This window comes from Crinia signifera, chromosome 19 (assembly GCF_055691185.1).
Source record: "Crinia signifera chromosome 19, ASM5569118v1, whole genome shotgun sequence".
NCBI classification, from domain to species: domain Eukaryota; kingdom Metazoa; phylum Chordata; class Amphibia; order Anura; family Myobatrachidae; genus Crinia; species Crinia signifera.
In genome coordinates this window covers 71,734,824-71,749,702 of record NC_139226.1, presented here as the reverse complement: position 1 = coordinate 71,749,702, position 14,879 = coordinate 71,734,824, and the positions used below count along the sequence as shown (strand labels likewise).

Sequence of the window (14,879 nt, the reverse complement as noted above, 5' to 3'; positions counted from 1 at the left end):
ACTTTTTTTAATTGTCTTTTGATCGCATTGCACACACCGCATGCACAACGCATGCAATGCGATCCGATTTAGCAAAAAAGTACCGGGAAATCGGTGCGTGTATGGGCACCTTTACGAAGACATATTCCATTGCATGACTCAGCTGCAGGAGAAATCATTTGATGGTCACTAACCATCGAATGATTTCTCCGAGCTTTACAAATAAAAGTCAGTGAGAACTGACTTTTATTTGGGAGCACCGGGACAAAGACAGGGCAGGAAGACATCATCACGCCCATAAAATGCTGGACATTCCCATGGGGAATCCCTGTCCAGATGTTTGCAAATGGCTTGGCGTGTGCAGTCCCAAAAACATTGAGATGGGGACGAACTCACAGTATTGCGAGTCAGTCAGAATAACCCACTAAGTGTCAGAACCGGGGAGCACGGTGTTCTCAATGGTGTCTGAGAAACAATGGTGCTGGATAGTCTGCACTGTAGAATCCTGGACTAAAATAGTAGATACTTCAGATAGTACCTGATAGTGGAAAACAGCAGAAGTGGATCTGGCAGCAGGAAAGAGATACAGCAGCAGGGTCCATAAAGCTGGTATCAGGAGTAGCCTGAAACCTTGTATGCAACCTTTGGGATAATTCAAGGCCCTGGCTACTGCTGAGCTGACCTCTTAATAGTTGCAATGATTGGCCCAAAGAGAACATGACCGCAGCCAAGGCCTGGATTGGTGTAGCAGGTACACAGTGCTGTGATGTGACCTGAATCATGTGACAGCGCATCAGAACTGTCCTCAGGTCACGTCACAGCACTGTGTACCTGCTACACCAATCCAGGCCTTGGCTGCGGTCATGTTCTCTTTTGGCCAGTCAGATGACAACAGGTGTCATGGTGGCGCCCATGTCTCCTAGGAACAGCATAGGATGCCTGGCAGCAGGGGTGAGATGGAAATATTATTACACAGATTGTAACCCTGAGCAGGGACCACAGCAGACCTACGGCGCAGACAGGACCAGTGCGCCGGTAAGTGGCACGCAAGAATGCCACAATTCCCGACACTAAGATTTTATATTATGGCTTTCCATACTTTTCTTTTAAATTAAAATATACATTAGGTGTTAGAAATAGTTAACATTTCTAATGACACGTGATAACATGTGATAACATTTATTGCAATCAGTTTATATGAACAAACCTGAATTCTCCAGTGCAAAACTGCCTGAAACATAAGAAGATTACCTGTTAAAAATACCTCAAAAAAGTTCAGAGAAATCTTAATTATACTCTATATACAGAATGCAAACTATGTGGTTTTCATTCTTTCAATATTATTCAAATTGTCTTGTGTAACTTCATTGCTTTATCAGATGGAAAAAACACGTTAACAAGTTGCATTAATATATGGCTATCATTCCAATATACATTTCATAAAAAGAATGATATTCCTACCCATGTGTGGACCATTTAATACTTTATCAAAACAGAATTGTTCCATCGTACTTCGTTTTCATTCTAGCACCCTGTATTTTGGCTGTATTTAGAATAGTATTTTGACTTGTGGTGTGTACACACGGTAAGATATGGCTTACGATGTTGCCGATATAGTGAATATCGGAAGCCATATCGCATGCAAATCGCATGCTTTTTTTAGGGCTTGCGAGACCGATGCGCTGACGATGCGCGCTCCCGTGTGAGCGCAAATCGGCAGTGAAATGGAGAGGGCAGCCAAGACTATATAGTGTAGATCTGCACTGCACTATATAGTCTAAATTGTTTCTCTGCATGCATGCTGTGCGATGTGAGTCCCGATACGATCTGATCGTGTCGGGACTCGCATCTCACGGCATATCCTGCCATGTGTACACGCCATTAGATTAAAAAAATAAACTGAGTAAAAAATGGAAGAAAAAGCCAATTAGTACATAGTATTCATTGTAGCACCCTGTACCTTTCAAAGCTGTGCAGTTCATCTTCCCTGCTTATTTGTTGCTCTCTGCTGTGGTATTTCTAACACAGAGTGGTCTGTATTTCAGCAATGATAGGTAGACCAAACCTGTGCTATAAGCACCAGAGCAGAGAGCAACACCCCAGGCAGGAAAGAGGAACTGCACAAAGGGATAATCAGTGTACACCCATATATACAACTGAGCAATTTCTTAATTAGTGTGTACTTTCCTTTCATCTCAAACAGGATTAAGGGGTCGGGAATGAGACACCATAGGGTGTGGCACATGCTATCTAATTTCCTCAATCTGACCTTTGCAGAAGCATTTGAAGCAATTTATCTTTTTAACTACAACGCTCCTGCATACACATTATCCAATTATCAGGCTCATCTGCCAAATATGAAGTGACTTAAAACAAAAAAAACAGGTATGTGGGGAGTGCTATTAACAGCAGCTGGCAAGGGGTTGTCACTTCCCTATTAATCAAGAGAGAAATATATACAAAGTGCCAGCGTTGGCTGAATAATTGTTAATCCGAATAATATAAATTTATTTAACTCTAATATTAGCAAAAGTAAAACACAATAAAATCTGTACTTGTTTCCTACCACGGCGCCCGTCGGGTTGATCGCATGCCATAAGTTTAAGGTACTTAATGCATGCGATCGACGCGATGGACCCGATTTTCTGTCAATCACCAGTTTATTTGCCAGTAAAAGAGAAAATCGCGTTGATCGCGTCCATCATAATGGGCCGCGATGCGATCGACGCGATCAACGCGATTTTCCCATAGAGAATAATGTTAAACTAGGTGATTCATCGCGCCCTACGGGCGCTCTTCACACCATCGTAAGGGGCTGCGCCCCCTTAATTTGTGAACGTTTGTATATGTGAGAAATATGGTTAGAATTGTATGAAAGATGGCCTGTATTGCAACTTGAGTTATAGATGAAATGTGTTAAATAGAGAGCATATGATGTGGAAGGGGTGTGAATTGTTTTGTTTAATTAAAAAGCGGTTACAGAGTAACATGTACATTGATAGTGTGGAGGGTACAGTGACATTTGTGGGTGTGGGGGGGGCTGTGTGTGCGTGTTGTTTAGGTGTGTGTGCAATAGTATAGTAGGGTGTTTTTGAGTCAGCGGCTCCCCACTGGTGGAGGTCACGACACAGGAAAACAGGAGGCTGGGTAGTGATAGGGGTGTGTGGGCATAAGGGGGACTAAAGAGCAGGAAGCTGGGTGGTAAAGCATGATAGGGGAATGTGGGCAACACAGGGTGAGCGGCTTCCCCCTGGCGGAAGTTACGGGGCAGGAGAACAGGAGGCAGGGCAGTGATAGAGGTGTGTGGGCATGAGGGGTAGTAAAGGTTTTTGGCTGTTGCAGAGTAGGGATGGGCATTGGTGCAGACGCCATCGATGGTTGGCATTGATGGCGATTTTGCACCATGCCATCGATAGTAGTCGATAGTAGTAGATATTACTTGGATAACCATCGATTGTTGTAGCTAATGAAGGTCATCCAATATATCTGACTGAATAGGCCGTGGGTCAATCAGAACTTGGTGGCGGGACTTCTGGGTGTGGGGGGGGGCGGAGCTATGCTCCATGTAGCTGGCACCTTAAAAAAATTTGAAACTTGATCAATCGATGATTTGAAATCATTGATGGTCGATGGGCATCCCTAGAACTGGAGGAGGGTGGAGGACACTATGCAGCTCCCGCGAGTGGGTGAGTGTCTCCTCGCACTGGGCGGTAGTAAGGGGGTGTATGAGAGCAGGAGGCTGTATGATAGTGGTATGTGGGCAAGACATTGATAAAAGAGGGGACACTTCTGGCAGTGGGGGGCCTTGAATCGCTGGAAGGGGGGTCCGCAAATTGCGGGAGGGGGGTTGTGGGGGTCAGTGAATTAAGGGAGGGGGGTTGTGGGGGTCCGTGAATCGCGGGAGGGGCGCGCGGGGTGCCGTGAATGAAGGGAGGGGGGCGCGGGGGTCCACGAATAACGGGAGGGCGGCGCGGGGGGGGTCATGAATTGCGGGAGGGGGAGGTCGTGGGGAGCCGCGAATCGCGTGGGGTGTGTCACGGCGGTTCGCGAATCGCGGGAGGGGGCGCCAGAGGTGCTGCAGGGTTCCGTGAATCGCGGGAGGGGTCCGCAAATCGCAGAAGGGGGGTTGCCGTGAATCTCGGGGGGGGCGGGGGTTTGCAAATCACGGGAGGGGGTCGCAGTGAAGCACGGGAGGGGGGCGTGGCGAATCGCGGGAATGGGGGGTCGGTGGTGCCGTGAATCGCGGGGGTGCCACGAATCGTGGGGAGGGTGAATCGCGGGAGGGGGTGCGGGGGGCGCCGTGAATCGTGGGAGGGGGGTCCGCAAATTGCGGGAGGGGGGTTGTGGGGGTCAGTGAATTGAGGGAGGGGGGGTTGTGGGGGTCCGTGAATCGCGGGAGGGGCGCGCGGGGTGCCGTGAATGAAGGGAGGGGGGCGCGGGGGGGGGGTCCGCGATTCACGGGAGGGGGGCGCAAATCGCAGGAGGGCGGGTGCGAGGGGTGCCGTGAATCGTGGGAGGGGTGTGTGAATCGCGTGGGGTGTGTCACGGGGGTTCACGAATCGCGGGAGGGGGCGCCAGAGGTGCTGTGGGGTTCCGTGAATCGCGGGAGGGGGTCCGCAAATCGCAGGAGGGGGGTTGCCATTAATATCGGGAGGGGGCGGGGGTTTGCAAATCACCGGAGTGGGGCACATTGAAGCACGTGAGGGGAGCGCTGCGAATCGCGGGAGGGGGCGCGTGGTGCCGTGAATCGTGGGGGTGCCACGAATCGCGGGAGGGGGTGCGGGGGGCGCGGTGAATCGCGGGAGGGGGTGCGGGGGGCGCCGTGAATCGTGGGAGGGGTGTGTGAATCGCAGGGGGTGTCACGGGGGATCGCGAATCGCGGGAAGGGGGGGTGGAGATGCTGTGGGGTTCCGTGAATCGCGGGAAGGGGTCCGCAAATTGCAGGAGGGGTTGCGATGGGTGCCGTGAATTGCGGGAGGGGGTCCATAATGGCGGCGCCATAATGGGGTTCCGCCACCCATGACCACTTTCTAGCAGAGAGACGATTTAAGGTCCCCCAGGGCCCAGGAGACCCCACTTTCGTAAGAGTGGCCGGTGCTCTGAACAGGGAGAAATCAGTGCTTTCTCCCTGGCTCACAGAGAACTGACAAGCAGCGTTACTATCTCTGCAGTGCAGCACACAGTGTGAATAAGTTTTTCCAGGAAACTTCACACTGAAAACCTGCACTGGCTAAAGTAAATTAATAAAATAAAAAACTCTCTCTTAAACAGGCTGCAGTATGCAGCCCCACAGCATATGCACCCACTCCGGTGGGCACCTAAAATGAAACTGAGGATTTCTGGGATGCAGCAGGGGAGGAGCCTGCCTCAAAGTCATAGGCTTCTTCGGACCCCACTACATCCCATGGTTGAGCTGTTTCACCGGGATGGACAACAGAGAAAAAAGCTAAGGTGCAGGACTCTTTAATAAAATTGAACACGCATAATAGACTAGCAATTTAAATCATATGGACACTTTTTAAAAGCAACAGTCCACATATGCAACTTCCCTCACATTATCAAATGATGGGGACCCATAGCTGGCAGCGTTGATGATATGGTGACCACTACAACGGTCATTGATATACAGTAGGAGTGACAGATGTAGACAGACATGGCTGGTCTATCTATTTTACATTCAGTTGCAGGGAAAGTTCCTGCTACACTAGACCATTAGACCATCGCCAACAGTGACCCCTCCAGGGCATCAGAGAAGGGGGCATATTTAAGGCAGCAGGCCGAGTTCACCATCATCACTATTGTGGGCCCGTCGACACCACTAAAGTACTAACTTGTCCGCTCCTGCCCGCCGACATCTCTGTTGGGGGCGTACCCAGCATCTACACTAAAGGTGTGTACACACGGGGCGATATATCGCCCGGCGAGTGATATATCGCTCAATGCCCCCTTTTCATCGGTGGCAAGCTCCTGCGACCAGCGATTAGAACAAGGCTGAAACAAGGCCAATTTATTGCCGGGGCACATTCCCATCACTGGCAATATGGTCGCCAGCGACCACATTCCCAGCGATATCAGCCCCTATCGCTGCCGTGTGTACACGGCTTTACCTGTAGTGCTCCGGATGCTAGCGGCGGGGATGGGAGGACTCTACTGTTTTAGCGGGTGCAACAAAATTGTCAGGGCGCGTTTTGTCCTTTAAAAACCAGGCAAGGTGTGGCTAAACAGCCTAAAGTGAACACTACAGATGGGGCCGCTCTCAACTTAGCGGCTCCCATTGCGACTACCGCATCCAGCAGAATGCACCATTCTCGGCAATGGACACGCAAATTTCGTAGACACGCAGGGGAACGATGAAATCAGAATCATCCCCTATGTTTGATAAGAAGTAGGCCTCTTCCTTTTTTGATACATGGAAAAGTTGGTACTTGTGTATTTGCTTAGTGGGCTATTCTGAGTAGTGAAATCGCATGGCATGGCATGTTTTCGTGCCGTGCGATGTGTTCTCACTAGTTAATTTATTCACTGCACGCTGACCGCCGATCGCATCACACGCAAAATCGCATGCGAATTTGCGTGTGATGCGATTTAGTACAACTCCCCCAGTGTACATGTACATGTGATGCACCGAAGTATGGCAAGCGCAGCGAGCCCCATGAGGGGACGCAGAATGCGTCCTCCCAACCTTTCATACCCCCACTATCCACGTTGGCGTGGAGTTGATTTTATAAAGTGTGGCGAGCGCAGCATGCCCTGCGAGGGGACACGGAATACATGTAAAGTAATACGCGTCCGCTCGCCACACTTCGGGCTCGGTGGCTCGCTGCGCTCACCACACTTTATAATATCAACTCCACGCCAACGTGTATAGTGGGGGTATGAAAAGGTCGGGAGGACGCGTAACGCGTCCCCTCGTGGGGCTCGCTGCGCTCGCCACTCTTCTTGAATATTTCTGGTGCCAATTCCCATTCTCCTGGTTTTAACTGATGTCTGCTGAGACTGTTCACCTGATCTTCTGCCCATGTAAAGTTCTTTGCTACTTGTCATTAGCTCTCCGCTTCTTGTTCCTCCTTGTCTGTTGACATAGGATACTACCGACTGGTTATCTGATCTTATGATTATATCTCTTCCGATTAACAAGTCTTGCAGATGCTGGCACGCCATAAACACTGCCCTTATTTCCCTCACATATGAATGTTTTTGACTCATTTCTTGTGACCAGACTCCTTGGGCTATGCGACCTCCACATACTGCCCCCCATCCTGATTGACTGGCATCGGTGGTTAATACTACTTGCTGCTTTACTGTAAACATTCAAAAGGAGCGAAATCTTGTCTCGCTCGTTTTGATAGTAGGATGAACGGATTTTTGTTCTTTCCGTCTCCATCCAACTGTGTGAGGAAACAATTCTGTAGGGAACGCATGTGAAACCTGCCCCATGGACCGGCATCCAGACCGATGACCCTCATAAAGTCTGCCGATGATGCCCCTCTTCTGTCCCGAAGCTTGACCACTTCGCTGACCAGTCTCTTCCTCCTGTCTTCTGTCAATTTTATTGTCATTGAGACCGTGTCTATTGATACCCCCAGATATTTTACTACACGGGCAGGACTTATTTGACTCTTCCTTTGATTTATTAACCATCCATGATCCTCCAGATATCGCATCACCTTCAGCATGTATTCTTCTGATTGCTCCCTTGTTTGGGCCTTAATCAGAATGTCGTCAAAGTAGGGCGACACACCGATATGCCCTGTTGTCTTAAGTTGGCGATTAAAACTACCAGGAATTTTGTAAACGTTCTGGGTGAGGTGGCCAATCCGAAAGGAAGAGTGACAAACTGATACACCTCGCCTTTTAAACGAAACCTCAGAAACCTGTGATGCCCCGGGAATATGGGGACATGTAAGTAGGCATCTTGTAGTTGTTAAATACGTCCCTCGTGATATCTGGTAGAATAGTCCTTAGGGACTCCATCTTGAACTTCTTTACTATTAAGTAAGAGTTCAACCTTCTTAGATCTAGGATCGTTCTGAAACCTCCGGATGGTTTTCGGACGATGTAAAATCTTGACTGCCCACCTTGAAGTTCTTGCTCTTTTGGCAGTTTTTCTACTACCTTCTGGCGAATCATGTTGGTTAGGCTGGTAAATAAGGCTGACCTTTTTTCTGGATCTTGTGGGATAGGAGACTCCGTTCTCCAAGACCCTGGGTGTTTTCCAAATTCGATCTTGTATCTGTATTTTACTATTTCTAACACCCATCTGTCCCCGACAGATTGGGACCAGACCTGCCCGTATTCGAGCAGTCTCCCCCCAACTGTCACTGGTGTCATTGACTGAATTGTCTGGAGGGATATCTTCCCTCTCTGGCCATGAAAAAAGTTCCTGTTGCCTGCCCAGGATCTTCTGTAACTTCTCCCTGGCCTGTAGGTTCTTGCTTCTTTAAAATCAGTCTGCTGATATCTAAAAGGCCTGCCCGAAAAACCTCTTTTACCTTTATCTTGCGGCAGCCATACAGACTTTCCTCCAGACAGTTTTGTAATAATCTCGTCTAGTTTTGTGCCAAATAAGTACTGTCCGTGAAAGGGCAAAGATAATGATATTTATGTCTTACCTGTTAAATATCTTTCTTCGAGGACGTCAGGGGCCACAGGGATAACATTGGGTCTAGGAGTCACTTCAGTCTTTTCCCAAGCCAGGCAGGAGACAAGATAGAAGGAAGAGAAACCCGTACAGAAACACATTCAACAAATATATGTGTGTGTGTGGTTGCTCAATAGAGAAACCATAACTGTAACATGTGTAAACACCCTCAACAGAGGAAATTTTAACTAAGTTGACTCAACGGAGTAACTCTGAATGTTAATACCATGAAGCAGGTGCGCCAGGGAGGGATCCCTGTGGCCCCTGACATCCTCGAAGAAAGATATTTAACAGGTAAGACATAAATATCCTTTTCTTCTGCGGTAGACGTCAGGGGCCCCAGGGATAACATTGGGATGTCCTAAAGCAGCCACCTATGGGTGGGGACGCACCTGGGCCGCAGCCAATACACTCCGGCCAAATGCCGAGTCTTGTGAGGTAAACGTATAAAACGCATAGAAGCGTAAGAAAGTATGAGGAGACGACCAAGTCGCCGCCTTGCAAAGTTGCTCTGCTGTCGCACCACCCCTAACAGCCCAAGACGCACCCACAGATCTCGTGGAATGAGCCCGGACCCCCGTCGGAACCGGAAGGGCGGCACCCAAGTAAGCTTGTTTGATGACAGACCTTAGCCACCGGGCAATGGTCTGCTTCGTAGCAGGCCAACCTCTTTTCTGAAATCCATAGAGGACAAAGAGAGAGTTAGATTTCCTAAGTGCTTTAGTACGGCGCACATAGATACGTAACGCCCGCACTACATCTAGGAATCGCTGTTCAGGAGAAGCCTCCGGCCCACGAAAGGCTGGGACCACTATCTCCTGATTAACATGAAATTTGGACACCACCTTGGGAAGGTGTGAAGGGACTGTTCGAAGGACCGCCCTGTCAGGGTGGAAAACCAGGAAAGGAGACTTACAGGACAGAGCCGATAAATCTGAAACCCTCATGGCCGAAGCAATGGCCAGCAGAAAAACAGTTTCCCATGTAAGCCAAGATAGATCCACTGATCACAATGGTTCAAAAGGGGGGCCCTGTAGAGCCTAAAGAACCAGAGAAAGATCCCATGGAGCAACCGGTGGGACAAACGGAGGTTGGATTCGCAAAACCCCCTGCAAGAAAGTGCGGACGTCCTGCAACAATGCCAGCCTCCTTCGAAATAGAATAGACAAGGCCGACACCTGTACCTTTAGTGAGGACAGTCGAAGGCCGGCCTCTAAACCCTTTTGCAGAAAGGACAGAATTCGAGACAAACGATAGGTTTTTGGATTAAACTGGCGGGAGCTACACCAAGAAAAGTAAGCCCGCCAGATGCGATGATAAGCACCGGCCGAAGAAGGCCTACGAGCTCTGAGCATAGTCGAAATCACCCGTGAATTAAAGCCTTTAGCTTTTACAAGGCGGTCTCAACAGCCACCCCGTTAAAAGACAACCGCTGCAGATCGGGATGGAGGCACGGCCCTTGCGAGAGCAGATCCGGCCACAGAGGTAGCCGGATTGGAGGGGCCACTGACAGGGCCTGCAGATCTGAGAACCAGATCCTCCAAGGTCAAGCTCCCTTTGTGATGGAATCAGGGTGGACTTTTCCCAGTTTAGGAGCCACCCGTGGTCCTGTAAAGTTGCAATTGTTGTCTGCAGGTGCAACAGGAGGATTTCTGGCAATTTCGCCACCAACAAGAGGTTGTCTAAGTAAGGGAATACCCGAATGCCCTGCTGGTGTAGGAGGGAAGCCATTACCGCCATGATCTTCGTGAAGATCCTTAGGGCAGTAGCCAGTCCGAAAGGCAGAGCCCTGAATTGAAAGTGCCTGTTTAGGATCGCGAACCTCAGGTACTGTTGGTGTGCTGGGAGGATGGGGACATGTAGGTATGCATCCCGGATGTCCAGGGATACCATGTAATCCCCAGCCTCCAGCGCCAGGATTATTGACCTCAACGTTTCCATTCTGAACTTGGACACACTGACTGACTTGTTTAGCGCCTTTAAGTTCAGAATGGGTCTGAATGTCCCGTTTTGTTTTGGGACCAGAAAGAGCGTTGAGTAGAACCCCTGTCCCTTCTGGTGGGCAGGTACTGGGACAATAACCTGAGAGTGTAGCAGGGACTGCAATATTCTTTGCAGGTGGTCTGCTTTTACAGGGTCGTGTGGAAGGCCTGTGCAAAAGAACTTTTTGGGCGGTGTCCTTTTGAAGGATATGGAGTAGCCCCGAGACACCACTTCCCTCACCCAGGCGCCCTTTGTTGTGGACAACCACTGTTGGGAGAATAGAAGAAATCTGCCTCCCACCTGGGGCTCTCCCTGCGGGAGGCCCGTCCCGTCATGCGGAAGGTTTGTCAGGCTTGTTTGGGGCCTGTCTAGGGGCCCAAGCCTGCTTTGGTTTTGCCTTACCAGGTTTACGTGAGGGGGAAGGCTTTGTAAAAGGTTGACCTCTGGCCTTTCCTTGTGGGCGAAAGGACCGAAAGGCAGGTCTAGCCTTTTGAGGATGGGCCGTTGGGAGACATGCAGTTTTAGCTGCAGCCAGAGAGGCTACTATTTTATTTAGTTCCTCTCCAAAAAGTGTTTCACCCTTAAAGGGTAGTAACTCCAGGGTCTTTTTCGACTCTAAATCCACTTTCCAAGGCCGGAGCCAGATGATGCGGCGTGCTAAAACAGAACTAGCTGAAGCCTTGGCTGCTAGTGTGCCTGCATCCGACATGGCTTCCATTATATAGGAAGCTGCTTGCTTAATATGGAGGATGCAGAGTTTAGCATCTTCAGATGCGTCCTGTGTAAGCTCTTCCTCCAAGGTTTGAACCCACAGGAGAATAGCTTTAGCTGCCCAAGAAGCCGCTATAGTAGGCCTTTGAACTGCGCCAGTGTAGGAAAACGTGGCTTTAAGAGCCTGTTCCAGGCGCCTGTCAGTTTGGTCCCCAAGATTGGACCCAGATGAAACAGGCAGCACCGATGGTTTCACCAGTCTAGTAACATGGGGATCCACTGAGGGTGGTATCTCCCATGGTTTGCAATCCTCTGGTGGGAGAGGGTATTTGTTTAAAACCCTCCGTGGAATGCTGGCTTTCTTGCCTAACTCTTCCCACTGATTTGTCCTAATTTCTGTTAGGTAATCAGAATGTGGGAATTGGGCCTTAAGGACCTTTTGCTTTTTAAAGACATCTTTTGTCTTTGCGACAGGTTCAGGCTCCTCAGGGTCATATAATAAAACCTCTTTGATAGCATGTATCAGGGCTGCCACATCAGGAGTCTCTGCTTGAGCGGCAGGAGTATCCATGGGCATGGGATCATCCTGATCATCATCTAAATTGATGTTGTCACCTGCATTGTCGACATCATCCCCCCCCATCGCCACCATCGTCAGTATCAGTGTCATCCCGTGTATCTGCCAGCAACGGAGTTAACAGGGATCTACTGGGCTGTACGGTCTGGGGCAGCAGCTTTTGCATGGCCACCGTAGTCTGTTGCAAGGTCTGCACCGTGGTCGACAGAGCATCCACCCAAGGTGGAGGGGGCTGGACTACAAGGGGGAGCAATAGTGGCAGGCAAGCGATCCACAAGAGGTACCCAGCAATTGTTGGAAGGCTGCCCATGGGGGTTGTTGTACTGTGGCAGTGGACTGCGCAGGAGATATGCAGTTGACACACAGGCCATCCTGAACAACATCCATATCAGACAGGCCTGCAGCACAGCCCTTGCAGGACAAGAGCTGAGGGGATTCTGTCTGCTGACGCCCTCGTTTAGACATGGTGTAAAACACACTGACAAGGAGAGCTTACAGTGCACAATAGGATAATTCACTAAGGAAAACCTAGAGTGATATCACTGAGTGTTGTGACCAATGAGGTATTGCCTCAGTAATAGAGATGAAGAGACAGATCACTTGACAGAGGAAGGAGTGAAAATCTAGCACAAGTCACATACACACTATAGACTACCTCACCCTGTGTCAACCGCTTAACTCTATGGAGAAAAGTGGGAATAAGGGTGGCTGTGAAAGCAGCTACTGAACCTGTAGGCGATTTCACAGGGGAGAAGTGTGCCCGCTCTCTGGAAGTGCTGCTGCAGAAATGGCGCCTGTCCGAGAGAGGGGGGGCGGGCACAAGAGTCACAGCTTATGGGACGGCAGATATCTATTGAGATTGGCGCCAAAGCTGGGGGAGGGGCTGCAGACCCGACACCGCCTCCCCTTGCTGGACTTCCCCAACGGGGACATTAGTAGCCGATATAATGGGGTCCCCACTGCCCCGGTCTGCGCTATTCCCCGGTGGTCTAGTGGGGTCCCGGGCCGAAGCCTGTACCCACGCCAGCTACCGCACGCGTCTCCCTCGCAAGCGCAGTATGGCAGCGTTTTGCGCTCCAGGTGGAGCCTTACCTGCCCTCGATTCCGGCCACGCTGCCTGGGGGAGACCGTCGGTGGTGCTAGGCGTCACGGTCTTCCCCGCCGAGGTCCTCCGTGACAGGCGTCATTGGATGGAGCCGGCGCCGGGAGGGTGACGCGGCCGCTCGCTCCGCCGTCAGTGATTGACAGTGGTGAGCAGCCTCAAGCCTAAAAATAGCTTTCTGGGGTTACCTCAATGAGGTAACCCCCGCTGATATAAGGGTGCGTCTGCTTCCTGCAGGCATCAAACAAAAACTGACTAGATGAGCCTGGAGGCAGGGATGTATTGGAGAGGGCCCGGGCATCCTGGGAAATCTTTAAAAGCTTCGCTGATTGGTGCCTCGGACCCCCTGGATCCACCTACAACCCTGTAGGGACCCTGAAAAGGAAAAAACACTTTATTTTAAAAGTTCACATTACACTTCACCATAAAAAGATAGCGATTGCTACTCGGTGAATCATGGCGAAAAAAACCTTCAAATGTATTCGCCATGTGGTCATTGAATAGGGTGATTCACTGTTTTAGTCAAAAATTCGCCAAACAGCACAAATTCGCCATAAAAACATGGCGAATCAGGCTCATTGAATACCGCCCAATATGAGACACAGCACACAGACAGAGCATACAATGCAAAATAAAAAACCTGGCACTCGGCTCCGCAAAGCACAAAGGCCGGCAGGAGCATACATGACTGTAACCTGGTGTCCTTGAAGGAGAGGTACAGGGGGGATTTGCCCAGATGGCCCGGCCGTGAAGAGATGGAACTCCAGACTGGCAGAGAGCTCTCTATGTCCTTCCAACACGTGCAGCAGGCAGGCAGGAAGAGATCAGGGCTGGAAACCCCGTGGGTACATCCTAGCTCCTGTCTTTGGGGGTGGGGCTGTGTGAGGAGAGACTCCCTCCCCCTACTAGCAAATGGCCGCCGGGATTTTAGGACTCATGTGGCGCCGGTAAAATGGCGGGGATCCGGCGCTTGCCGGGCGGCCCCGCGTACCGACGCCACTGCCCACACTCAAAAGTCTCCCTGGTGGTCCAGCGGGACAGAGTGCACAACACTACAAGAGGCGGCGGTTCTGCCCCTTGCTAGTGCAGCCCGGCGATCCCTTCGCCGAGCTGCTCAGCCGCCATTAGAAATGCGCACGCGCGGGCTCCCGGCAGGGAACGCGTTACCTGTAAGTGGTGCTCACCGCTGATGTCCCAGTCCCCGTCGCGGCTGTGCTCCTCAGTGCTTCAGAGCCAGCCGAACAACCCCGCTGTGGGAGCCACGTGGGTGGTGTGCAGCTGCCGGGTCCCGGGTGATGGAGCGCAGTGCAGGGGTCTAAAAGACCCCCGGCGCTGCTGCTCTGTCACTGACTCCGGTCAGTGTAAAATCAGAATGAAAAAAAAGTAAAATAAAAACAAAGTTTTATGCTGCTATTATAGCAGCACCTTTCAAATGCGTGTTGGCTCCTGCCAGCACGATAAAAACTGAAGTGACTAGCCTGGGAGGCGGGGTATAGGAGGTGAGAGCCCAGGGTCTGTCTCTGAGCAGCCAGAAGTTTTTAACCTTTCTGGTGCTGGATTGGTCGTGATGCCACTCCTAGACCCAATGTTATCCCTGGGGCCCCTGACGTCTACCGCAGAAGAAATCAATTTTTGACACCAGGATCGAAGCACCCTTGATGTAATTGCCATTGCTGAAGACACCTTCATTGCCGCTCCAGCCGTAACATGCTGCTTTCTGAGGCTAACCTCAATTTTTCTCTCCATCGCATCTTTGAAGATGTTAGCATCTTCTAATGGTAACGTTGTTTTTCTGGAAATTCTTGCAATGGCTGCGTCCACTTTTGGCGATTCTTCCCAACATTTAACCTGATCTGGTTCGAAGGGATACATTTTTGCGACTATCA

At 50.5% G+C, this 14,879-nt stretch overlaps 1 protein-coding gene across 2 annotated transcripts in view; it reads right to left on the bottom strand.

Moving 5' to 3' along the window:
- Positions 1-14,879, bottom strand: part of PPIH (peptidylprolyl isomerase H) — a 147,435-nt gene that overhangs the window by 125,964 nt on the left and 6,592 nt on the right. For both annotated transcript variants that reach the window (XM_083162775.1, XM_083162776.1), the window contains exon 3: positions 1,187-1,210. In XM_083162775.1, coding sequence (XP_083018901.1) covers positions 1,187-1,210 — 24 coding nt within the window. The remainder of the gene's footprint in view (positions 1-1,186; positions 1,211-14,879) is intronic.